Below are 24,882 nucleotides of genomic sequence, written 5' to 3'. Positions count from 1 at the left end.
AATTAAATTCTGACACGTAGCACGCTGGATTTTTGTCATGCGAAAGGAGAAAAATTTAAGATTACAATAATTGACTATTTCTTATAATTATAAAATGACCAGAATTTGATCCAAAAATTTAACATATTTATGAATCCTAAACCTTAAATTAATTATACTTAAATTCATGTTTATTTTGAAGACATTTTTTTTTTCTAAATTGTTCTTTCTTTGCAACAATTATTTAAGAATAGAAAAGATAAAAATGAACCATTCTATTAATCAATTATGGGCTCGTGTGAAAGAGTAATCACATTTACAAATTAAATACCCAAAAAGTGTGACACTGATACCCAGCCAGCCTCGCCGCGTACCGCCTTCCAGCGTCGCAAGCTTACCGGTCACAGCGTCTCTTCTGCTCAATAGTCAGCAGGCAAAAACCCTTGTAAGGCTGTTGAAACTTTGATGCTAACCGCACCATCTCTGACATGGCAGCGGCTTCCATCTGTAGGAATCTTCGGCTGCGCTTAATCCCCTCAAAGAGGATCCCGCACTCATCCCTAATCTCCACCTCTGCACCTGCCTTCTCCACTCTTCCTCTAAGAGACCAAGGTTCTACATTTATCTTTTACTCCAATTATGCTCCCATTTTGCGAAAAGGACTTATTCTAGGGAGATATTTTCTTTGATTTATATCTATTTCAGAGGAAATAGGCAGGTGGACATGGTCAAAGCTGTTCCTTTTCATACCGGGAGCCATCACTTTTGGTCTTGGCACTTGGCAAATCTTCAGAAGACATGACAAGGTTAATTTCTTTGTTTGAATATCTCTTTCGACTATTTGTTGTTCAAAATTCTCATAATAGTACTGTATGATGCAAATGTTTGACTGCAATGAAGGCAATGAATTTTGTTGATCATGGTTTTTGAGTTTCCCCGTGTTGCAATTAGCTTCTCTTATGGATCTGCTATAGGTATTCTGTTATTAGTTATTTTGGTTGCCTTGTACAGATAAAGTTGCTAGATTATAGGCAGAGTAGACTTGCAAATGAACCTCTTAAGGCCAATGAGATTGTGGCTTCTACTCAGAACACGGATTCACTGGAGTTCAGGAAAGTGCAGTGTAAAGGGGTTTTTGATGAGAAGAAGTCTATCTATGTAGGCCCACGTTCCAGGAGCATTTCTGGTGTGACTGAAACTGGATACTATGTGATAACTCCTCTTATTCCAGTCCCTGGTGATCCTGAAAGGTAGCATTACCCATGCGTTCTTGATTGTATGATGATTATCAGTTGTTCTTTGATGGGTTAACTATACATTATGCTCTGTTTCTTTAGCTCTGGTTAAACCTTTTGCAGTATACAATCACCTATACTGGTAAATAGAGGATGGGTTCCGCGGAGTTGGAGGGACAAGGCTTTAAACTCTTTAGAAGATGAACCTCAGAATAGTAGCGCACCCACCTCAACTGAAGAGAGTCCTACCACTTCCTGGTGGCGTTTTGGGTCTGTTAAGCATAAAGATCTTGAGGCTGTAAGTTGTAACTACTAACTACACTTCCCTCACCTTTTATTATCAATGTCATTGGACGATGTCCATGTATGACATCAAAGTATATTTAATCTGATAGGAGCATGTTCCATCTGTCATCCCTGTTGAAGTCATTGGTGTTATACGTGGCAGTGAGAAGCCGAGCAATTTTGTTCCCTCAAATGATCCTAATGCCGCCCAGTGGTTTTATGTGGATGTTCCAGCGCTTGCTGATGCTTGTGGACTTCCAGAAAGAACACTCTATATTGAAGAGATCAATGAACATGTTAATCCCCGAAGTCCATATCCCATACAAAAGGATCATAATATGCTAATTCAAACCTCTAGGATGCCGCAAGACCATCTTAATTACGTACTGACATGGTATTTATCATCCCTCCTGTATTTAAAAATATCTGCACGCAGATCACTATCTACTTGCTGCATCATGATGACTGTCTTTTCATTAGCTTTGTTCTATTGCCGTTTTAGTATCTTGCTCACTTATTTTGAATAGGTCAGTCAGCAACTCTTTTAATGTTTGCCAAACCCAGTTCATAGCTTGTTTTCATCATATTTTGTGTCTAATCGCTTCTGATTGTAAAAATACGTTTTACCTAGTCTTGGTGGTGTGTATGTAAGCATAAAAATTGAGGGAATGTTCAGCCACTCTTTGGAAAAGTGCTTATTGTAGAAAAAGAGTTGCAAAATTGTGAAGTAGTAGAAGTTAAATAGATGTTTTTTTCAATTGAAGGAGTAAAAGCACTTTCACTGTGTACGTGAGTCTAAATTATCCTTGATTTTTTGAATGGTTTTTTTTATTGAATGAAGTTTAATCATATTAGTCGTGTTATATGCAAAAAAATGTTGTCATATAATGAATTAAATTGCTCCATCACACATTGGTATTTGTTGCATAAAAATGGCCGAATACTCATATATGCTAAATTATCACCCTTTTTAGAAAATCTATCTTGAACTATCAACTAGGACCAATTAATATCCAAATTGAAACTATGCAAATCCACGTACAGTCAAATTTTCAATAGTTGAATGTTGATTATAATCGTTGCGCATTTGGCTTGGATATGGAGTACATGCGCAAAATGAACTGTCTTATCGTAAGTTTAAATGATGTTGCTTGGAGGCTGTAATGAAAAAGTATGAAAATTTGAGCCCACATAGCATTTAAATATTATTTTTTACACATGTATTTCCACATTAAATTCACAATGATCCTAGAAAGCCCGAAAAAAATTTCTGGGTATATGTTTACATAGTTTCTTGTACTTTGGGTAATTAATTGATTAAAGTATAGTTTAGGAGATAATTCAAAAATGGGTGATACTTTGGAACTTATTTGAGTATTTGGCCTATAAAAATCATAGAGTGTTATAGATCATGATGTTCATGTGCCTACTAACATCTCATATGTATGTGACTTAGGAAGCTTAAAAATGTATACAATTCTCCATTAGGTATTTGCAACTTAGCAAATATCTATATAGTGTATCTCTTTAGAAAATGTATTATAGTCATATAGTTTATCTCTTTAGAAAATGTATTATAGTCATATAGTTTATTCTCCACATGTAAGTGTATTATAAGAAAATGTTAACATTTATAGTCATATAGTTTATTTAAAAAATATAAATATCCTGCTCAACAAAAAATAAATTATTATTTATAAACATTTCAATAGTTTTATTAATTGATGTTAAATCTGGGATTATGTAATTATACATATTCGTAACTTCTTGTCATTTTTTGTCATGTCATTTTCACCACAGTTTTAGATTTTAAGTGCAAAGAGCAGTCTAAAAATAGGGATTGAAGTCACCAGCTAGTTGTTGAAAGGAGCAACAGTATTCTAGAAATATGCAAGGACTTAAGTGTTTATTTAGAGGTGTCATGATCATTGTAGTGCTATCTCCTATAACTTCCGTTCGATGAAATAGTTCATGACCAATCTTACGTTAGTTTGTTTTGAATTGGATTGGTTGAGGCAATAATTGATCCGTGTATACCTTTTGGGATACTTGTGGTGTCCTTTATGCAGCACTCTTCCTTCCATGAATTCCATGACGCACAATATGTTCTTAGCTACTTATGTTCATAGGACTGCTATGTTGATTCTGTTAAGCATGTATTTAAGGCATGCAGTGGGCTGTTATCTAGCTTTTTCTCTTTAAACAAATGAATTTGCTATTGATATAGGTGACATGCTAGTTGCTACATAATTCTTCTTTTGGTGTATGACTGTTATGACACTCCCTGTTTCTTTCCCTCTTTATTCATGTTGCCTCTTACGAACTTCCTTGTTGCTTCTTTTCTGTTCATGATTATCATGCATCTTAACAATGTCAGTGGAAGAATGGGAATAAAAAGGAAGAACGAAATGTCTCTGAAGTTGAAATAGAAATTTACTTGTAGGTGATATTGGTGGATTTATCTTGCTATATGGTATGAAACTGCTATGTATTTGTCATAGCAAAGAGCCCTCCCTCGACTTTATGAAATGACTGCCAAACTGCACTATATCTCTATCGCGCTAATATAGATGTGTGTGCAGGTACTCTCTTTCAGCTGCAGTAACTATCATGGCTATTCAGAGAGTCAAACCAAGGAGGAGCAGAAGATAGCGCACCATTTTCATTATTGTCCGCACCCTCAAACCTCGACAAATGGCGCTTTGTACTTTGTTGCCCAAACACAATAGAAACACCGGTATGATATGATATTACTGCTGCTTGCTGCAGTTGGTGGAATAAATTTGAGAAGCAGCAAATAGTCGATAAAGCTCCTGCAAAATTTAAGTTGCAAATTTTGTTTCCATTGTTAATTGGCTGATAAAAGCTTTGCCATGGATGTTTCCAGTCTTAATACATCACTAACATAAATAGTTTTGAATCTTTTGGTAAACTCCTATTTTTCGAGATCGAATTGTAGTATTACCATAAATCTTTATTTTAAATTTAGAAAAGTCCAACATGACTAAACAACGACTTTGCATTATTTGGTTGATTGCAGTAAATGCATTTGGTTTGCCTCAGAGCAGTTTGGACATTTCTAATTGTTTGATATCACATGTAAGCTTAACTCAAAGCCGACCCTTATGCTTTAATATTGCCAAAATTATAACTTTAATCATATTTATATAACCAATCAGTTTATCAATTTAAGCTATTGTTATCTAATTATATAAATTTAAATAATTTCTTTTCTATCAAACAATATTGAAAAAGTCTTATTTATGCATACTTTGATACGAAGTCTGCATTTCTTACATATCCTTATATATTCAATTTTTCTTATTAAACAGTTACTAATATGTTTTTTTATATATGTATCACTCTAGCTAGGGAATATATATGTATTAGTTAGAGAAACAGGTGGCGGTGGCAGTGGCAGAGGCAGAGAAACACAAGTGGAGTACTATATATACACACATAAACTAATAATCATGTACAGAATTAACGAAAATCTCTCTCTTGCTCTGTGTGCGGAGTATAGGGAGGAAGAAAATGGAACTGAAAGTCTACTGCGATCGCCTGTCTCAGCCATCACGCGCAATCCTCATCTTCTGCAAGTAACATTTACTCTTCTATAATACATTTTGTTCTTGTCTATTCATGAGATGAACATATTTTCTTTTCATAAATTTGTTATGGTAGAGCAAATGGGATAGAGTTTGAGGAGGTTAAGATTGATCTTGGCAAAGGCAAAGGCCAACACCTCTCTGCCGAATATGCAGGTTCCTTCTATTTGCAATTATTTCACTTCTGTTTTTCGATTCCACTTAAATTTGTAGTTTCTTATTACAGCACTCAATCCCATGAAACAAGTTCCAGCTATTGTACATGGTGATTTCAAGCTTTTTGAGAGGTATACTTGTCAATTTTGTTTAGTTTGTCTAACCAATATTCCTCTTAATTTGCTTACCAGTGAAGCAAAGAAATTAGTATTTTATATACTGACTCTATTTTTAATTGGATTAGTTATCCAGAATTCAAGATTCATATCTTATTTATAATCTGTATAAATCAAATATGGCTGCTGCAGCTAGTAATAAATACTATAGTAAATAGTACTCCTATATAAGATAAGAAAAACCAAACATACTAAAATAGGTACTAGTACTACTAAAGTTAAGTCTCACACACACTTAATTAAAATGGTCGTTTTTGGTATATCTATTCAATCTTTATTTCAATACTTATCTATCTGGCTTCTGCATTTCCTGGAGTTGCTCATCATTGGAATGCTCACCTCTTCTCTCTTGTCTAAATTTGTACTCCACTATCTAGGAATGTTTGTTGTATAAGAAGGGACACAATTTGGTGGAAGCACTATACTCAACATCAGTTAATGATATTTGAGCATAAACTACAATCCATTATAGTGACCTAGTGATTTCTGAGCAGGTACCCGGCAGATATACGCGAGAGAGCAAAGGTCCACGCAGTGCTAGATTGGCATCACACAAACCTGCGCCGTGGCTCTAGTGAGTTTACATCTATATCTATTGTCTCATACTATTGTTCTTTTCAGTTGGATTTATCTTCAACAACACTATATGTTTGGCATTTGGAATCCCTGCGAACCCTGAAGCAGCAGCGAAAGGCGAAAAACTTATCTCAGCATCTCTTGCAAGAATAGAGTCATTTTGGCTCCAAGAAGATGGACCGTTTTTGCTTGGAAATGCAAAGCCCACAATTGCTGATTTAGCTTTAGTATGCAACTTGAGGTGAGTAAATGTGTATTATCATTAATTCAGGGATGTTTAGTTTAGTTTAGTGTTTGTGATATGGATAATGATTGAGGCTGGAGAGAAGGATGATCGAGATCGTATTCTGAGTCCCCACAAGAGAGTAGTGAAGTGGATGGAGGATGTGAAGATTGCAAGTGCACCTCATTTTGAGGAAGTTGATGCTATAATGGGTCCGGTGAGAGACAAACTAAAGCAATGGAAGATCCAAGCTATTGAAAGCTCAAAATGTAGTTTACTTCTTCAGGTGTATCATAAAATAATAAATGAGGGATGACAATTAGTCTGCTTCTTCAATTACTTGAACACTCAAACAATTTGTAATTTGAGAGACCAAATACGCGTCTTTTTTAAAGATGTGACACGTTCATGGACGGAGGGAGGGAGTAATATTTAATGAATCCTCTTTGCGTATTATGTATGCCAAACACACTGAATACAACAATAAGTTTGAACAATGTTTTTCCTAATATTTATTCTTTTAAAATCATAATTTTCTATACGATAAATTAATCCACCTATTTGGTGAGTTAAATTAACACAACAAAATATGACTTGTGTTTGATTAGGCCAGGACAGTAGCACGTGCCAATAAAATAATTTATCAATTTCTCAAGTGACAGTCATCTAAAAATAGAAAGTTTTGCTCGAATAATTTAATGCGGCATGCATATATTGAAGAGTATATAGTAAAGGATAACTATTCCATGTTATGATTTTCAAAGGATCACAGACTATCTACACTTAAAAATCACTCAATAAACCCAAAGACGAAGAAAAGTGATGAAAAGTTGATTATTAGTTTCAAAAATATAAAAAGTACTCAGAGAAATTGCTTTATCTTCATAAGAATGAGATATAAGGGTTAACCCAATATAACCACTTAGCAGTAATCATCATAGTACTTTTGCACCAGCCGGGAATCGAACCCGGGTCTGTACCGTGGCAGGGTACTATTCTACCACTAGACCACTGGTGCCTGATATTTAAATTACAATATATGTATAATTTCACCTTACAAAACATGGCTGTTCTAACTGGAACATGATTAATTGCTCGTAGTCGAGCATCGGGTTTGAGTCTGATTTTTAAAATGATTGTCAATTATCAATTTTCCATGATATGATAATGATAAAGATACTAAATATAAATATGCACAATAAATAAGTAAGCATAAACGAGGAGTATATATGAACGCTCTTCTATTCCTATTTTTTTCTCATAGCTTCAGTTAGCACAATTGACACAACAATAAGTAATAAGTTTTGAAAATTCAAGAGAAATTCATAACAAGACAAGACGAGGCGAACCATATATCATTATAATAGGGTGTTAAATTTAGTATGTATGTATGTATACTAAATTTCTATAATATATATAGTCATAGCATATCAAATAGTCTTTTATGTAAATGCTTCATTTAAGTAATTTAATTTGATGTAATTAAACTAGTGGTACAATTCAACTCGTATTAATATAAACTATTATTTTCAGTTAAATTTATTTATAAATGAGGGAATAGAGATTCCGTTTTGTAAGTATAAAATATGAACCTGGCGAAGTTTTATAAAGAAGTCATTTTGGGATTGAATATTTTAGAAAAAAAAGTAAGAAAAGAATATAAATTTGACGTATAGTATGATGGGGAATTAACGTACTTTCATTAGGGATGTCTTGAAAGCCTGAAACCCACGAGTTGATCTATATAGTCTATTAGATTTAGAAAAATTTATAATCTGATTAAATTTTGATCTCATTAGCCCACACCCAAGTCTGCAATTTGATGAGGCCTGATCCAAAATTCGATGGGTTAGCTCGGTGAGTTGATCCATGTGCAACTATTGAATATCTTTTCACGCATACATGTGTTTCACCTAGGGATGGGGAATTATACCGAAATACCGGACTTATCATACTGAAAAAATACCGAAAATATCAAATTTTCGGTATACCGTAGTTTTTGGTACGGTATGATATCGTACCGAAAGATTCCGTACGGTAACAGTATTAGATTTCCTATACCGCGGTATACCGAATCGTCGATATATACCGACGCTTCGGTATATCGTGGTATACACAGCCCTTGGATCATTGAATTGAATGGTTGTGATGATCTGCATTATTACACTATAATGGTGCATTTTTAGTCGGTGTGCATTATTCAACTGAAAATCTGCATTATTAAATGACACGTGTCATCAATCTAACCGTCGGATGACAAAATCGTGGGGCTGAGATTAAAAAGGACAATAGAACAAAAGATACAAAAAGGAAATGAATACATCTATATATATATATATATATATATATATATATATATATATATGGGTGATGTATTCATTTTCAACATGTAAAACACTTGTTATCTATTGGATCTTGTGATCTAACGGTTAGATTAATGTCACGTGTCATCTAATAAAGTAGATTATTAGTCTAATAATGTAACTTAACTAATAATGTAACATTTTAGTGTAATAATGTAACTTGACTAATATGTAGCTTATCACAACCATCCAATCCAATGATCCAAAGGTTGTGATCTGTTTGATGATTACACTAAGGAGGTAGTAGTACCTTAACGTTTCCCACATATATTTATATTATATTTATACTAAAATTTAAAAAGAATGATTGTATGAACAAGATTTGATTGTGGTGAAGTTTAATTGTTTTAGACTTTTTGAAGTAGTTGAACACTAGAATTGTATATTTGAATATTTTGGGTATAATAGATTTTTTTTCCAGTATAGCAGGTATAACGGTATGTAGTACCGCATTTTGGTATACTGCAAAAGTACGGTATACCGAAAACACGGTACGGTAATGGTATCAAAAACTACCTTACTGAATTTCCGGTATATCAAAAAATTAGGTACGGTATCGGTATTGTGTTTTGTCATACCGGAACTTTCGATACGGTATACGGTATGACACTGACAGTACGGTATACAGTACCGAATCACCCCTAGTTTCACCATAGTTCGTGTTCTAGGACCCTCCAATTTCATCGTTCTCTATGATAGTATTTTCAATTTTGTTTGTGCAGAACAGTGATCTTTGATAGTCTTTATTTACCCCTCTCCTAATCCAACTTGAAAAAAGCTAATTGAAACTTTAAATCATGGACATATTGAAATGATAAAATATTTGGTAGACAAGGGTGGATGAAATATTTATTATATTATATCTAGGACTTATCCGTCCGATAGGATAAAATAATGTCTCATTTTTTACTATTTTGGGACGTACATAATTTAAAGTTCTCTTTATTTTTATTTTTGGGTGAATAGACTTCACACTTTACTAAATAATTAAACCATACTCTAAATTATTATAAATTAAATAAAAATAGATTAATTTCTACTAATTTTTTTTTCATCATTTTTCGATCAAATTTTTAAAAATCCATATCAAGATAAATTGGAACTTTAAATTGCGGCTTGGATGAAGTATTTCAAATTGATGATGATATTTATACTTCGATTGATTTTTCTCATCTGTATTCGGCGGGTCCCACTACCCGGGTGAAAGTTGAAACTCTTTGCGCCATTCATCCTCATATCGACTTCCACAAAAAACTCAGTTACTCTTTTCTAGCTTAGCAATGGCTTCCACGCCATGCACAAATCTTTATATCAACAACAACTCACTTTGCAGATACAGCTCGATTTCTGTTGTGGGTTTATTGACATGTCCATTCCTGCAACCGAGGACTCTGCTTTTCTCCAAAGGTCAGTTCTTTGCTACTTCACTTAATCGCTCTCTCTCTCTCTAGTTGAGGATTGATGAATTTCTTGTGACATCAGGATAGCTTAAATTCCACTTAATACTTAATTTCATTGGTCTATGGATCGATTGTTTCGGCAATTGTAACTGTGAACCGCTTGATTGCCACTGAAGTGAGGAAGGATGACTGAATCTTGTGTTTTGTTAGCGCAGTAAGAAATCTGATACAACTGAACCGTTGATTATAAAGATTGAGGCGAGAAAGGCCTGATTTGAATTGTGCGTTAGGGGTCCTTGCCCTCAACCAAATCAGTAATGGTCCAATTTTGTTGCTTTATGCTCAAGGAGCGATTGCTAAGCTTATTTAGAGAGCTTATAGGCTCTTCCTGTTTATAAGCCTTTTTAAAAGGTCAAAGAAATTGAGCTCATCAACTAGAAAGGATTGTTAATCAGAAAAAGAAAATCCTAGTTAAAGAAAGAAATTTAAAGAGATACTATGAAACTGGAAGAGTATATGCTGGAAATATAGACCACGGTTATTTTAATAAATTGGTTGTTGCTTATAAGATTGTACAGTACTAGTACTTATTTTGGGGAGTTTGTAAGATGTTGGATTATTTTCACAGCTATTTAGGAGCTTACTTTGCTAAACAGCTCATAAGCTCAGTCGAACACCATCTAACATATCATCTACATATCTAACTTGAAACTCCACTACAGAGCAGTGCTTGTAAGTCTCTCAAAAGACATGCATATGTTACCCTCTGTGATGGAAAATGACAGTAATGATATAAAGAAGAAAAAGAAACCTTAGAGTACACAAACCGTACACTTAAGACCGAGCCTCATTAAAACTCTTCTGCCGAAAATCCCAGGGGAGAAACACCAGAGTGGGAAAAGGAGTACTGCTTGACTCACAATGAATATACTCTATGGTTTTCTCTGTCTTTGTGAAGTAAGCAAAGAGAATGAATAAACCAATGCCTGAAAGCATCTGTAAGATGGTACAAATGCAAACTCGGAAGAAAATCTCAAGAACAGGTTGGGTAAGGGGGAAATATAATAAAGGAGGAACTCATAGAAATAAAATCTACCACTTAATTAGTTTGGAAACTGAAGACTGAGATTATTGCTCTCAACATAAACAATAGAGAGACCCAAATATCAGATTACTCTGGCTTTATAAACTGAAGTCAAATAATGTCCGTCATACTTAGCTTACGTTATTTTATTTTGTTTTGTAAGTATGGTGTGCATGACTGTTAATTTGACAAAACAGTTTGATTGATTCCTTGCCAGTTTCAGCACTCTCTTTACTTGCTTGTTCAGTTTGACTTTAAATGTCCAATGTATTTACAGAAAGGATATGTTCTCAAGTCTTCTCACATGAACTATCCCCTTTCCTGAAGAGATCTGCTTTCTCCTCAATGTCGAAGAAATCAATTTCTACAATCCCAAGATGCAGTGGTTCTTCTAACTCAAGTGAGGATGAAACCTCAAACTCGGAGAAGGCATGTCTAGACACCATGAGTTGAAGTTTTACTGTTGTCTATGCTCTTCAAATTCTTAATGTATGAGAATTTTTTATTCCATAATTTTCCCCAAACACCATTTTCAGCATACAACATTGTATTTCCATGAGAGATTATTCACTTTGATTGATGAGAATTTTCCTCCAGAAATTGCACATAAAATAGACAAAGCATCAATCACTGGGTCAGGTTACTTAGAGTTAAAGGTCTAGTAGAAATGATACCTTATCCCATCATGGTTTAACTATCAACCATATCATAGATGGTGTCGCTAAGAAATCATCTGAATGCTTTATCTTGGGAATTTTCATGTCAGGTAATTTTTTTTATTTCCTACTGCAGAAACCTTTTGGATATTCAAGGAAGGATGTTATACTCATAGGAGTTGGGCTTACCGTTTTTGGCATTGGCTTGAAAAGTGGATTGGAGGTAACCTGGCTTATATATTGATACACATCTTGTTCCAGCTTTGCAAATCTAATCAAGTTTACCTTCGTATGCTTAGATTATCTTTTCCTAGTTGGAGTATATTTAGGACTCTCAAGTTATTAGTTTATCATTTCTAATTTTAGTATTTTAGGAGACAGGAGTCTTTAGTTTGTTAGTTTTTTTATTTCAAGTTGGAGACTTTAGCAGAGTCTATAAATAGGGTTATGTTTCTCAGTTTAAAGTGCCCAGAAATTTAGTAGAGTTTTTTGCCAGCGCAAGCTGTGTGTTGTTGGCGAATTCCATGTGTTTTCACTTAATTCACTAACAGTTCATTCCTTAACCTCTGCGCCAAAGGATCACATCAACTATATTGGGAAATTGTTTCATTTTGACATACTATTCTCAAGAAATATATTTCTACATATACATAATGTACATTAAGTAATCAAAGAACAATAGTCTATCCCATAAAAGAAAAGGAGAAAAACTGCCTCAACTCCTACTCAAGGTTACAACAACACAGAGCCCATATATTTGGGGTATCATAAAATTAAGGATGTAAAGAAAGAAGGCAATGTAATTCTAATAGGAGGCAAGAAGATATCTAACAATCCTTATCAGCCTTCATCATTTCTCCCCACTTGTCTAAATACTTCCCCTGTAAAGGAATCGTGAAGATAATAATGCAAAAGGTGCGACTCCTTTAACAAATAGTGACTGGAGCTCTCTGATAAATCATATTGAATAACTTCATTAAGGTTGAATAAAGAGCTCCAAGCTTGAACAGTGATATCATTAAAACCCTACGAGTATTCACCTGGATGTCAGGGACTCTGCCTCCCCATTTTAAAATTCTATTTTCTTGAACTCCTTGTTGTGTGTGACAAACTTGGTTTAAGTATAATTCATTATCTCCTTCTGAACTCTGTGCAGTATGTTGGAGTTGATCCCTTGCAGGCTGGAAATGTTGTTCAGTTAGTTCTGGTTTTAGGTCTTACAATAGGATGGATTTCAACATATATTTTCAGAGTCTCAAACAAGGAAATGACATATGCCCAACAGCTACGTGACTATGAAGACAAAGTGATGCAGGTGAAGTTATATCAACTCATTTGTTTCTTTTGTTTTTGGTGTTCCATCAATGTTCATTCTCTGCCTTCTAGGCATGAATAGTAGTAAGTGGGCATGTCTGAAATCATAGATACCATGACAAAGCACAAAAACTTTCACAGGCAATTAGTTGATAGGGACAGCACAGTTCCCCCCCTTCTTACCTTCATATGAAATGAATGACCAACTGAACATTCTACCAAATAGTAATATCCTTTGAATATTGTTATTTGCTAAATTATCATATTTCTTATGTATCACTAACAGTTTCTTATCACAGGAGTCTCATATATCAATTCATATATTTTTTTCTATTTTGATGTGGAACTTAAGTTCCGAAAAATTTAAGGTTTCACAACATGAGCATAAACATTAGTTTCTTGTGCAAGCAGAAAAGATTGGAGAGTCTAACAGAGGCAGAGATAGAAGCATTGCTTCAACAGGTTGAGGAAGAAAAGCAGCGGTTGGCAGGCGAAGAACAGGTTAAATACTAGTTTCATGTAGTTTATATGCATATGAAAATAGAATGAGAGCAGCATGAAACCTCTTCAAACTGAAACTTGTGTATAAAGTCATCTTCATGAGTTACAAGTACTTTTGTATTCACAAGGTAGTGAATATTACAGAAGAGTACATGAAAAGTTTAAGTGTTTAAGATTGATGTGTTTTCACGCTGATGCCCTTATGAAATGGGACAGAAGTTCATAATAAACTAAAAAAATAGAATAAATAATTACATAAAAAAACGAACTACTAACAATATACTATAATAAAATAATATTTATTTTTAAACGATGGTTTGTCAACAAGTTTCACTTTATTAATAATCGAATTTATTGAATTCCAGCACAAAAGAGTTATACAGGTGAATTAGTATAATTTCTTGATTTCATCATCAGAAAGTCGCAGCAACCATGTCAGTCGATCTACTATTGTAAAACATCTAATTCATCAAATTAATGCCAAGAAAATTAAACTTGCAAACCGAAAACTAGGGCTTCCTTTTCATGCTGATGACTTGTGTTTCCTAGCCAAGAGATGAGTGAAAGGCGGCTGAGCATAAGTTTCGTTGAGAAACGCACTAGCCATTGCCCTGTTCATGGCTTCAGTGAGATGAACTCCATCCCAGTTGATATACCGAGAAGGCGTGCCACACGACGAGGCAGAAGGCGAACCACAGGCATTCAGATAGTCGAAGTTGTAGGTCCCACCGCTGTGCCCACAGCACACTTTGTAAGGCTCTGTTATGCCGTGGCTCTTGGGTTTGCTGATCACGCTGAGGTAGGCGTTGTAGTAGTCTAAGTAGACAATCGTCGCGTGAGGGAACTGTTTCCGCAACGCATCCACCTTCGATTTGAGGACTGTGTTGTGACTCGAGCTTTGCTTGTTTGCAGTGCCCACGCACCCAGAGCCGTCCCTGTCATTGGGAGGCGCTAAGTACATCGACAACGTTAGACACCCCGTTGGCGGTAGCCCTTGAACTACGACATACTTCGCACCCTTCTTCATCAACGCCTGTTCGATATTTTTAACATAATTTTACAATCAACTTTAATTCAACAGATCTAGTGATATATTTAGCAACAAAAATTATCCGAAAAACCGAACCCAAAAAAACCAATTCAAACTGAAAAAACTGAAATTGCACAAATATATCCCAAAATCCAAAAAAGTGAAATCAAAACCACAAAAACGAACCTGAAAAAACCGAAATTGCACAAATATATCCAAAAACAAACTGAAAATCTGATAATAATTTTATAATAACATAAAAATATATTCTTATCAACCAATTAACATATCTAAATAATTATAATCTTCATAATAGCTAAAATATCATACTAACATTTATTACTATAGACCAACAAAAATAGAGTTTGTTTTAAGTACGGAGTACTTAAAATAAATTCGGTGTTTTTAGATTTTATATATTGAACCGAAAAACTGAATTTTGTCAAAATTTTAAACTGAACCGAAATCCAAAAAAAAATGAACCAAATTTGAATTTTCAATTTGAATCAAAATGAATGGAGTATTTAGTTTTCGGGTTAATTGCTCAGTACTCCTAATAATGTACACATAATAATAATAAAAAAAAAGAGTCCTTAGGTGTTCACATATGAAGTTACCTGAAGAAAAGTGGTGACGCTATTGATGGCGAGGTTTTGGATGGATTGAGAGGGAACGGAAGATCCAAAGCTGTAAGCGTAGTCATTAGCCCCAATCTCACCAGCCCAAATCAACGCGTCCTCGAAAACAGCCTCACACTCCTTAGGCGTGCTGCTCTGGTCTCTGCACCCTCTTCCTCCCAGAACCTTCTCGAACCATGCCAGCTGCGTCGAGATCGACTGCGGCGTGATGTTGAGCGTCATGTTGTTCTTCGCGAAGAAGCTGTGGACGATGGCCGTCGAGCCAGCCACCGCGAAGTTGACGCTGCCCGTGGTCGAGGGCGACTTGAGACCGAGGTAGGGCGGCAGCAACGGGAGCGACAGCGACTGCGCGACAAAGTCGATAACGAGGCGGCCGTCGGAGTAGCGGTTGGTGGGGCGGTGGAAGAACGTGCGGCCGTAGGGGAGGTTGGAGACGAACATGAAGCCGCTGGGGCCGCTGTTGGAGTGGGTGTTGCCGGTGTCGGTGTAGGAGTCCCCGAAGGCGTAGATGTTCTTGAATGGGCGCTCTGCTGCGTTAGCTAAGTTGCTGTAACTAACGGTTGAGATTAGGAGGATGAAGAAGATGGGAGCTATCGCCATCTTTTTTTTTTGTGTGTGTGTGTAAATTGGTAGTGTGGTTGGTTAAGGTTTATATAATTAATGAGTAATGGGAGCATTGCTAGCTGGTTATGCATGTGGAATCAATGCTGGGTGATGGAGATTTTATTTGTGATTCATCTACCTTTTTTTTCTTTTTTTTTATAAAATTTTTGATCGTCATAACCGTCTCATTAATTTCTGGTTGTGAAGAATGAGTTGATAGTCTATAACTTCACCTATTTCCTTGTTATAGTCAGACGTTTGTTTGCATTTTGGTGTGTCACTAATGTTTTATTGTCGAGTTAGTCTATTATTTTGATGTAAGTATTTATTAATACAAGTTATTATTATAATCTAGAATTAAAACAAGTTATTATTATTTTGCGGCTCAAATGTATTGTTTTCTATTTCAACGACATTACAATAATACAAAAATCTTGAATTAATATGTTTCCACTAATATTTTAAATAGGACAAGAATTTGCTTAATTTTTTTCATATCCATCCACCATTTTAATACTCCCTCCGTCCCACAAGAATATGCACTATTTTCCTTTTAGTCAATCCCACAAGAATATACACTTTCTAATTTTGGAAAGTCTTTTCTCTCTATTGAGGTGGAACATATTCCCCGCTAACAATACTTTAATTACTTTTTTTTCTCTCTACCTCTCTCTTACTTTACAAATTTTACATTAAAATCCGTGACGAACCCTAAGTGTATATTCTTTGGGGACGGAGGTAGTATTATATACCAGTAGTACTTAGCCGTGTTTAAATTGAAAAAATGATATTGTCCTATTAAAATGTACATAAAATGAAAGTTACTTTGTTTATTTATGAACGAGGTTTAATGAGTGGGAATAAATGGTGGGAATTGAATGGGGTGATTCATGTGAGTAGTTGAGAAACAAATTCGTACCTTAATGAGTAGCTGCTTTATTCGGTGGGGAGTAGTTCTTAACCTGAAATTGGGGCGTCCCATTACATGCATTAGAACTACACTCTCCAAACTTAATGACTCAACGACTTTTTACCTAAATTTATGTCTCATATTCATAAGCTTTTACCAAGATCTAATTAAATTAAATAACCCGTGTACTAATTAATATACGGTCCACAATATTGCAATTCACGGTTTCAATTGCACGAGAATAATAATAATAATAATAATGCAACTATTGTCCTCGATATATCGTACAAGAACTTGGCACTAGAGAAATTAGGACACAAATAATTGAGCCGGAGGGGCGAGGCTACCTTAAATTGAAGTAGTACAATTTTATTGTCCAATTTGGCAAAATTTTAAAATTTTCTTATATTTACTCATTCTCAAATTTTCCTCATATATAATTTTATCATTTATGACTATGGCTTCACCCATGTTCCAATGAGATTTTCATGTATGCACCTATGATCTCTCTAGTCTATAACTAATTAACCTGTAATAACTGATTAACCAACCCTTAAGACAAAATAAAAAATTGAAAAGTAATTAAATTTATCAGAACACCAGACTCAACTATCTTTCTCTTATTATCTCAATGGGTTACTATACATAACCAACATGAGATCCTCACTAAATCTAATTTATACTTAAATTTGTTATATCTTAAAATGGTTTAATGGAATGAAGCACTCCCTCCGTCCGTGAAATGTTGTCCATTTTTATCATGAATAAAAGTTAAAATTGATCCTGAATATATGTTCATTTTACGATTTTATTCCTAGACATTATCACAATCGATCCAAAATTAACTATTCTGTCAAAATTTAACGATCAACGTTTTTAATCACAATTTTGACTAAATTTAGCTGTTAAATATAATTTTTAATTATTTTGAAGATGAATTCTTATATAAATGATTTAGGTTCCCATCCCCATCCTAAATAGCCGCCGGAGACTCCTTCAGACCACCGCCAGCCACCCCTCCGCCGCCGCAGATGGACGCCGCCGGTGGGATTGACAGCCCGAGGATGAGTGGTTCACAGTCACAGCCACCAGCTAAACCAGCCCCAGAAAAGGTATGCTCCACTTTTCCCAATTCTTGATTGAATTTCTTCCCATATCTAAAGAAAAAGTTCTCATCTTTATTGCTAGTTTGCTATCCTCTCTCTCTGTGTATAATCCCACAGAGGGGAACTGCTAGCTGCAAGAAAGATTTGCTGGCAAAGGGGAACTGTACCTCCTCATTGCTGAGGAGTTTTTCTGATTTTATTGCTGAGGAGAAACTAGGGTTAGTCGAGAACAAGGTTAAGCTCTCGACTCGTGCGCCGTCGGCCAGGACTAGAATTCGCCGTTCGATTCACCGTCGAAGTGAAGGGGAGGTTGAGAGAGACAAGTTACGAATTTTCTTCTCAGATTGGCTCTAGTGTTGTTCAACTCGTGTATTTTGAATGATTTGTTTTTAATAACTTATTTTCATCTCATTTACTTTTATTAATATTATTTATTTTGTATTTTAAACGACAGTAACTTATTAAAATAATTAATGATATGATTCGGGAGTCAGTAATGATATTTAGCAGCTAAATTTGGTCAAAATCAGGATTAAAAACGTTGACCGTTAAATTTTGATGGAACAATTAATTTTGGACCGATGGTAATCCGAGTTGAAATGTTTGTAATGCAAAAATTCAAAAGATAATGTCTAGGACCAAAATGTAAAATGTACATATGTTGAGAACCAATTTTGACATTACTCTTTTATCATTTTGATCCGTCCGTGAAAAGTTGTCCACTTTGAATATTTTTTTTCTTTCTATTTTTGGTAAATATGATCATTCCACTAACTTTTTCAACTCACTTTTCTACGCATTTCTTAGAACCTCGTGCCGAGTCAAACTTGGACAATATTTTACGGACGGAGGGAGTAATGGATATGACTATGATGTGTCACAATTGTTAAATGGGCCCAAATGGGCTAAAAAATGTACCTTGAAAACCCATTTTAAATATGGCATGCCCATATGGGCCCACTTACTTCTATTTACCAATTTCAATAAATTTCAATACGTTGAGCAGAACCATCGATGCCAATGCTTGACTGAATATATTCACTAACAAATTTACACATAAATTGAGAATGAAAAGGTAGACATTCTGCAGTTGTTCTTGCCCAAAATGTATACACTCATGAGTTGTCACAGGCAAATAATCAAGAAAACTGGTCTACTATGCCTCTCCTTTCAATCCCACCACTATTCTCACAGCTCTCCACAGATTGAAGCCGCAGCTGCGGAAATCTGCAACATTCTGAAGCATAACAACTGGCAATTTCTGTTTGAATCGTCGCATTTTCCACGAGACTTGAATCCAGACTTGGTCCATTCGGTGCTGCAAAGAAGCCATTTTTCGCTTAATCCGCGGCGCCTTCTCGATTTCTTCAATTGGTCGAGTCATCATCTCGGTACTGCTCAGAGTCTCCATTCCTATTCGATTCTTGCATTGATTTTGTGCAGTTCTAACCTTTATGCACCTGCCATAACTCTGCTCACCAAATTGGCTGAGGCCCAGGTTCCTGTGTCCGATATTCTTGACTCAATTCTTAAACTTTGCAATGAATCTGAGAGGTTTCGATCGAGGGGGATTGTGTTTGAATTGTTGATTGATGTTTATAGGAAAAAGGGCATGTGGAATGAATCTGTTGCTGTGTTTTTGGGGATTAAGGGCAGTGGTTTTAGGATCAGTTTATTGTGTTGTAATTCTCTGTTGAAGGATTTGTTGAGGTGTGGGAGAACGGAGTTGTTTTGGAAGGTTTATGGGGGAATGTTGGAAATGGGAATCAGTTTAGATATTTACACTTATGTGAGTGTTATTACTGCTCATTGCAAGGTTGGGAATGCAAGAGAAGCTAAAAGGGTTCTAAAAGAGATGGAGGAGAATGGGTGTGATCCAAACGTGATTGCTTATAACATCGTTATCAAAGGGCTATGCAGAAGTGGTGCCATTGATGATGCTCTGCAGCTGAAGATGGCAATGATTGAGAAGGGGTTGGCTCCTGATCAATATACTTTCTCAATATTTATTGACTGGTTTTGCCAGCATAAGAGAGCTTCTGAGGCAAAGTTAATTTTGCATGAGATGTATGAGACAGGCTTAAACCCTGATCATATTGCATATTCTGCAGTGATTAATGGGTTCATGAAAGAGGGTGCTGTGGATGAGGCCTTTCAAATCAAGGATGTAATGGTTTCGCGAGGAATTAAGTTGAATTTGCTAAATTATAATGCTATTATACATGGTCTTTGCAACAAAGGTAACATGGAGAGGGCAGAAAGTCTAGTATTTGAGATGATTAAATTAGGAACAAACCCTGAAATCCAGACATACAATTACCTGATTTATGGGCATAGCCGAGAGCGTGATATGGAGAAGGTCTCTGAAATTCTGGCTTGGATGAATGAAAGAAACTTGGCACCTTCAATATACACCTTTAATGCTATAATAGATGAATTGTGTCACACGGGAAATCTCGAACAAGCCCATCTGTTATTGCGCAATCTAACTGAAAGAGGTGTCACACCTAATATTGTTAGCTACACTACCATTATAAAAGGTTACATGAAAGAAGGTAAATATGAAGATGGTATGAGGATATTAGATGATATGTGGGAGAAAGGCATTGTTCCTGATGTTTTTTGCTATAACTCTATTATTATTGGTCTTAGCAAATCCAAAAGGATGAGTGAGGCACAAACTTGTCTCATTGCAATGCGGAAGAAGGGAGTGATACCAAATGCCTATACATTTGGGGCATTTATTTCAGGATATATGGAGATTGGTGAGATGGAGATTGCAAAGAAGTACTTTGTGGAAATGCTTGATCAAGGTATCATTCCTGATCTTCATAATTATACAGCTTTGATTGATGGGCTTTGCAGAAATGGGGACATAGTGCATGCTTTTTCCATATTCAATATTATGCTAGAACGACGTCTACTTCCAGATACACACATTTACAGTGTGCTTATAATGGGCCTTTCAAAGAATGGGAAACTGGTAGAAGCAATGAGAATCTTCTCCAGCTTCTGTGATACGGGGTCGGTCCCTGATATATATGTTTACACTTCGCTCATTTCTGGTTTTTGTAAGCAAGGTGATATGTCAAAGGCTTTCAGTCTTTTCAATGAGATGTCTCAAAAAGGTATCACTCCTAACATTGTCACTTATAATGCCTTGATGGCTGGGCTGCTTAGGTCAGGTGACATAGAGAGAGCCAAGGAGCTATTTGCCGGACTGTCTGATAAAGGTTTGATACCAAACAAGGTTACATACGCTACAATGATTGACGGGTACTGCAAGTCTGCAGATTTGGATGAAGCATTTCGTTTGTTTAAAGAAATGCAACTCAAGGCTGTTCCAGCTGATGGGTTTGTTTACAATGCTCTTCTCAATGGATGTTGCAAAAATGGTGATACACAGAAGGCTTTGTCTCTATTTAATGAAATAAAAGAGAGAGGTATAGCATCCGTACTTACATTCAACACAATGATTGATGGATATTGTAAGTCGGGAGTTTTGGCCAAAGCACTTGAGTTGATCGGAGATATGATTGATAAGAAAATTATGCCTAATAATGTGACCTTCACAATCATAATCAGTCATTACAGCAAGATGGGTGAGATGGAAAAAGCAGAGAAGCTTCTTTCAGAGATGCAGAAGAGGAATATAGTGCCAACAAATCTAACATACACTTCCCTTTTACATGGTTACAGCAAAGTAGGGGACATATCCAAGATGTTAGCCGTATTTGAGGACTTGGTGGCAAAGGGTGTTGAGCCTGATGAAGTTGTGTACAAACTGATGTTTGATGCATTCTATGAAGGTGGGAATTTGGATAAAGCACTAAAAGACTGGAATGAACTTTTGGGCAATGGTGTATTAAAAGGAAAGGTTAGTGAAATACTGATAGGAGCATGGTCTGGATATGAAGATATGTCGACTGTACTAGCATTACTTGCTAAAATGAGTGAGCAAGGGTATAAGCCTAGTGTTACTACATGCAGTATCTTTGCCTATGGTTTGCAAAGAGTAGGATACAAAGAAGAACTACGTAACATTATTGATGCTATGGTGAGCTACGGTTGGGTTCCTCCATCAATGAGTTTAGTTGACTTGGTCAACCAATGCCAACGAGAAGATATCCAAAGTGATCATCCCCTGCAAGGAGCACCTGGAGTTGCTTGTCAGATTTAATCTTAATTGAGATGATACGGCTTTCAACATTTTTTTACCATCAGTGCTTCATAAAGCATCTGATGCTGCTGTTCTCTCCATATTGGCATTGAGTATTCATCACTTTTCTTCCAGAGGTATGCTGCTTTCTCAATTTGCATAACTACTGTTCTTGGAAACATATACATTTCCAACCTAGCATTTGACCGGATCCCCAAATTGTCCCATCCTTCAAATAGTAGTAACAATTTAGTACTTCGCATTTGCTAAATTTCCAAATCTATAGGACCAGAGCAAGATTTGTGTGTGTGAGAAATGCTACTATCTTCTCAGATTCCGATGCTTTTTCAACAGAAATTATAAAAATGGGTTGGAAAATAATATTCAAACAACATGATATCTGAGAAAAAGCACTCAGATCAATTTCCTAGGTTTATTGTTCGACAGGAGAGGATCTCAGTAAAGAGCATTTTAGTTTATTTTCTGATTGCAAGTTAAAAACATAGTAAAAACTCTACAACTTAAATTATTCTAGCTGTTATGAAGCTTCAAAGAAGCTACTTATAATTATAACTGGACCAAGAGAAGAATATTTTGTTACTAGACTTTATTCCCTTTGGTAGATCCTTACAAGTTCAGCTGTACTGTTAGGCCCTGATGAGAGAAATTGCGGTCAACGAAACTCTTCGGTCACAGGTAACAGGTAGAGGCTTCTCTCTTTACCATTATTATTTCTCATACGGTTTCTTTCATATGCAATAGTTTCATAAGTCTATTTTCCAATGCTATATTTGGTGATAAAGTTTCTGTTGTATTCTTAGGGAGCTTGGTAATTGATATGGTGGGAATGGAGATAAATGTTGTGGCTTCATAATTTGGAACAATTCCTCAATTAGTATTATCAGCTTGATATTCCTAAACTGGGAAATTCTCTATCATCACATTTTGGATAACCAAAGTATATGTTCATCCTAATTCTCCTGGACTACACCCATTCCCATTGTTGTTCCCTTTACTACCAAACATCCCCTTGAGTTGCATTTATCTTTAAGGATTTGGAAACTGTGAATGCTTCTAATCTACACTAACAATTCCATAACAATTAGTGTGAGGTTGAAATCGCAAGTGCTGACTACATTTTTATCACTAGATGCATTTCCATCAGTGAAGCGTTGGTCATCCTTGATCCATTAATTAATTCTTTTGTCATTCAATCTTATTCATTTTCCTTGAGCAACGTGATTGAGTCTTCATGTAAGCTAATTAGCCGATGTTCTCATTTGAACTCTTTTAGCATGAAAGTTAAGTGTTTTAGTGGATTTAATATTTTTCACATTTGTATATCAGGCAGAGCATGTGCTGAATGACAAACATATGCACTTCACTAATGTTGATGTTCAAGATGTTAAGGTACTTATGTCATTTCAATGTATTTCATGTTTAATACTCCCTCCGTCCACGAAAAATAGGGCAATTTGTGAATGGAACGGATTTTAATGTAGAATTGGTAAGTAAGAGAGAAGGGAAAAAAGTAAGAGAGAAGTAGTGTTAGTGGAATGTGGGGTCCATATTATTAGGAAGAGAGAAGGGAAAAAAGTAAGAGAGAAGTTGTTGAAAACTTTCCTTTTTTGAATGCGCCCTATTTTTCGTGGACAACCAAAAATGGCAAATGTGCTCTATTTTTCATGGACGGAGGGAGTATAATGTTCCGTTGCCAGATCTTCTTCATCTACTTCTTTGTCATCTCTCTGTTTTCTGACTCCTCTTTCATTGATAAGAAGCTAAATCCATTAATAGAACTTTAATGTTCAATGTTGTGTCAATGATTCAAAAGTTTTCGTGCTTATGTCGGACACTAAAGAAATTTAATTTTCGAAGTTCAAACACCATAGGTCATACACTAAAGAAAATTAATTTTCAAAGTTCCCATTCCTCGAAATTTGAATATCACTCTATAATTAAGAATAAGTTAGTGTACCAAAAATCCTGTTAAACACTATTTGCTTCATATTTTGATTTGGTTTCAGTCATATAAACATTGGACTATTGGATTCTTTGTTAACTATCGATGATGATGACAAAATAGAGTTTTTCTCTCTCTAATAATATTACTTGTAGAAAATTAATATTGATAATTTTTAGTTTGGATTTAATTGAATTTCAATATTACCTTCAGTTTCAAGCATGTCTAAAGTTCTTTGCTTTGAAGTTTTTCTTTTCAGACTGTTGTCTATATGTCAAGGGCTGGCAAGGTTTTGCGTGTTGTATTGAGTTAAACCACAAATTCCTCTGCTTGTGCAGGCCACAGTTAATTCCCCTTTTGAGTTTCGGTCCGGGCAGAGTGTTTCATGCGTTAACTGGGACCTGATCCGCGTAGACCAAGGATGAACACTCATCCTGTACAGCATGGACTACCAGAGTGAGGGTATTCAATCCTGTTCACTCCCCATGATTTCGACCCCAGCCATCTACGGAGCTGCACCTTGAACTATATCAGTTTGTCTCCATAAAATATAAAGTGAACAGAGATCGCAAGGTATTGCATGATGCTTTTGCGATGATTTCTAGGTTCTGTTGAATGAATTTTGTGGAATGTACAACATTAATTTACCTATGTTGATGGTTCCCTGAGTTTCTGTGAATAAAAAAAAATTATGTATCAAGAGATATCACCTCTGATAAGTTATATACTTCGGTGATTGCAAAATATAGACTTGTGAGTTGGCCTTCCTCTAGTTTTACGTTTACAATTTATTCCAACTTGTTTTTGGTGAAGACAAGATCTTGGAGACGTGGACGATTTATAAATTACTACCTCCGTCCGAGTTTTAAGAAATGTAATGGAAAATTAGTTGAAAAAGTTAGTAGAATGTGGGTCCT

At 35.6% G+C, this 24,882-nt stretch overlaps 6 protein-coding genes and 1 non-coding gene across 17 annotated transcripts; 5 read left to right on the top strand and 2 right to left on the bottom strand.

Annotated features, from left to right (window-relative positions):
- Positions 1 to 275: 275 nt before the first annotated feature.
- On the top strand, positions 276 to 5,256 carry LOC121748292 (surfeit locus protein 1-like). 8 transcript variants are annotated; one of them, XM_042142550.1, is made up of 9 exons: positions 278 to 591; positions 685 to 785; positions 991 to 1,229; positions 1,338 to 1,512; positions 1,610 to 1,893; positions 4,082 to 4,236; positions 4,540 to 4,598; positions 4,868 to 5,098; positions 5,184 to 5,256. In XM_042142550.1, the coding sequence occupies exons 1-6, from the start codon at positions 468 to 470 to the stop codon at positions 4,149 to 4,151; spliced, it is 993 nt and encodes a 330-aa protein (XP_041998484.1). In that variant the 5' UTR covers positions 278 to 467; the 3' UTR covers positions 4,152 to 4,236; positions 4,540 to 4,598; positions 4,868 to 5,098; positions 5,184 to 5,256. The 8 variants fall into 8 exon arrangements, with proteins under 8 accessions (XP_041998489.1, XP_041998484.1, XP_041998487.1 ...); XM_042142553.1 differs by having other exon boundaries at positions 5,023 to 5,098; positions 5,184 to 5,198; XM_042142549.1 differs by lacking the exon at positions 4,540 to 4,598.
- On the top strand, positions 5,105 to 6,694 carry LOC121748293 (glutathione S-transferase T1-like). Its single transcript, XM_042142556.1, has 5 exons — positions 5,105 to 5,263; positions 5,334 to 5,394; positions 5,934 to 6,013; positions 6,121 to 6,256; positions 6,333 to 6,694. Exons 2-5 carry the CDS (start codon positions 5,345 to 5,347, stop codon positions 6,364 to 6,366), a joined length of 300 nt encoding a protein of 99 aa, XP_041998490.1. The 5' UTR covers positions 5,105 to 5,263; positions 5,334 to 5,344; the 3' UTR covers positions 6,367 to 6,694.
- A 491-nt stretch (positions 6,695 to 7,185) lies between these two features.
- On the bottom strand, positions 7,186 to 7,256 carry TRNAG-GCC. The gene has a single exon. It is a non-coding gene; the product is annotated as a tRNA-Gly (tRNA).
- A 2,543-nt stretch (positions 7,257 to 9,799) lies between these two features.
- LOC121747261 lies at positions 9,800 to 13,729 on the top strand. The gene is made up of 5 exons (XM_042141268.1): positions 9,800 to 10,008; positions 11,363 to 11,514; positions 11,878 to 11,964; positions 12,898 to 13,056; positions 13,467 to 13,729. Exons 1-5 carry the CDS (start codon positions 9,882 to 9,884, stop codon positions 13,566 to 13,568), a joined length of 627 nt encoding a protein of 208 aa, XP_041997202.1. The 5' UTR covers positions 9,800 to 9,881; the 3' UTR covers positions 13,569 to 13,729.
- A 110-nt stretch (positions 13,730 to 13,839) lies between these two features.
- On the bottom strand, positions 13,840 to 15,872 carry LOC121747260 (GDSL esterase/lipase At3g48460-like). Its single transcript, XM_042141267.1, has 2 exons — positions 15,204 to 15,872; positions 13,840 to 14,589 (listed from the first exon to the last, which is right to left on the bottom strand). Exons 1-2 carry the CDS (start codon positions 15,822 to 15,824, stop codon positions 14,080 to 14,082), a joined length of 1,131 nt encoding a protein of 376 aa, XP_041997201.1. The 5' UTR covers positions 15,825 to 15,872; the 3' UTR covers positions 13,840 to 14,079.
- A 1,856-nt stretch (positions 15,873 to 17,728) lies between these two features.
- LOC121748360 lies at positions 17,729 to 18,291 on the top strand. 2 transcript variants are annotated; one of them, XR_006039464.1, is made up of 2 exons: positions 17,729 to 17,849; positions 17,926 to 18,291. XR_006039464.1 is itself a non-coding variant. In XM_042142667.1 (2 exons), the coding sequence occupies exons 1-2, from the start codon at positions 17,769 to 17,771 to the stop codon at positions 18,195 to 18,197; spliced, it is 318 nt and encodes a 105-aa protein (XP_041998601.1). In that variant the 5' UTR covers positions 17,729 to 17,768; the 3' UTR covers positions 18,198 to 18,291. The 2 variants fall into 2 exon arrangements, 1 of the variants encoding a protein (XP_041998601.1); XM_042142667.1 differs by having other exon boundaries at positions 17,961 to 18,291.
- A 581-nt stretch (positions 18,292 to 18,872) lies between these two features.
- On the top strand, positions 18,873 to 24,711 carry LOC121748358 (pentatricopeptide repeat-containing protein At5g61990, mitochondrial). 3 transcript variants are annotated; one of them, XM_042142664.1, is made up of 5 exons: positions 18,873 to 22,139; positions 22,654 to 22,705; positions 22,824 to 23,256; positions 23,350 to 23,412; positions 24,304 to 24,711. In XM_042142664.1, exon 1 carries the CDS (start codon positions 18,949 to 18,951, stop codon positions 22,021 to 22,023), a length of 3,075 nt encoding a protein of 1,024 aa, XP_041998598.1. In that variant the 5' UTR covers positions 18,873 to 18,948; the 3' UTR covers positions 22,024 to 22,139; positions 22,654 to 22,705; positions 22,824 to 23,256; positions 23,350 to 23,412; positions 24,304 to 24,711. The 3 variants fall into 3 exon arrangements, with proteins under 3 accessions (XP_041998598.1, XP_041998596.1, XP_041998597.1); XM_042142662.1 differs by lacking the exon at positions 22,824 to 23,256; XM_042142663.1 differs by lacking the exon at positions 22,824 to 23,256 and having other exon boundaries at positions 22,626 to 22,705.
- Positions 24,712 to 24,882: the final 171 nt, after the last annotated feature.

The sequence above is a fragment of the Salvia splendens genome, chromosome 9 (genome assembly GCF_004379255.2).
Source record: "Salvia splendens isolate huo1 chromosome 9, SspV2, whole genome shotgun sequence".
Taxonomy (NCBI): Eukaryota; Viridiplantae; Streptophyta; class Magnoliopsida; order Lamiales; family Lamiaceae; genus Salvia; species Salvia splendens.
Note: the sequence above shows the minus strand (reverse complement) of the source record. Positions and strands in the feature narration are given on the sequence as shown.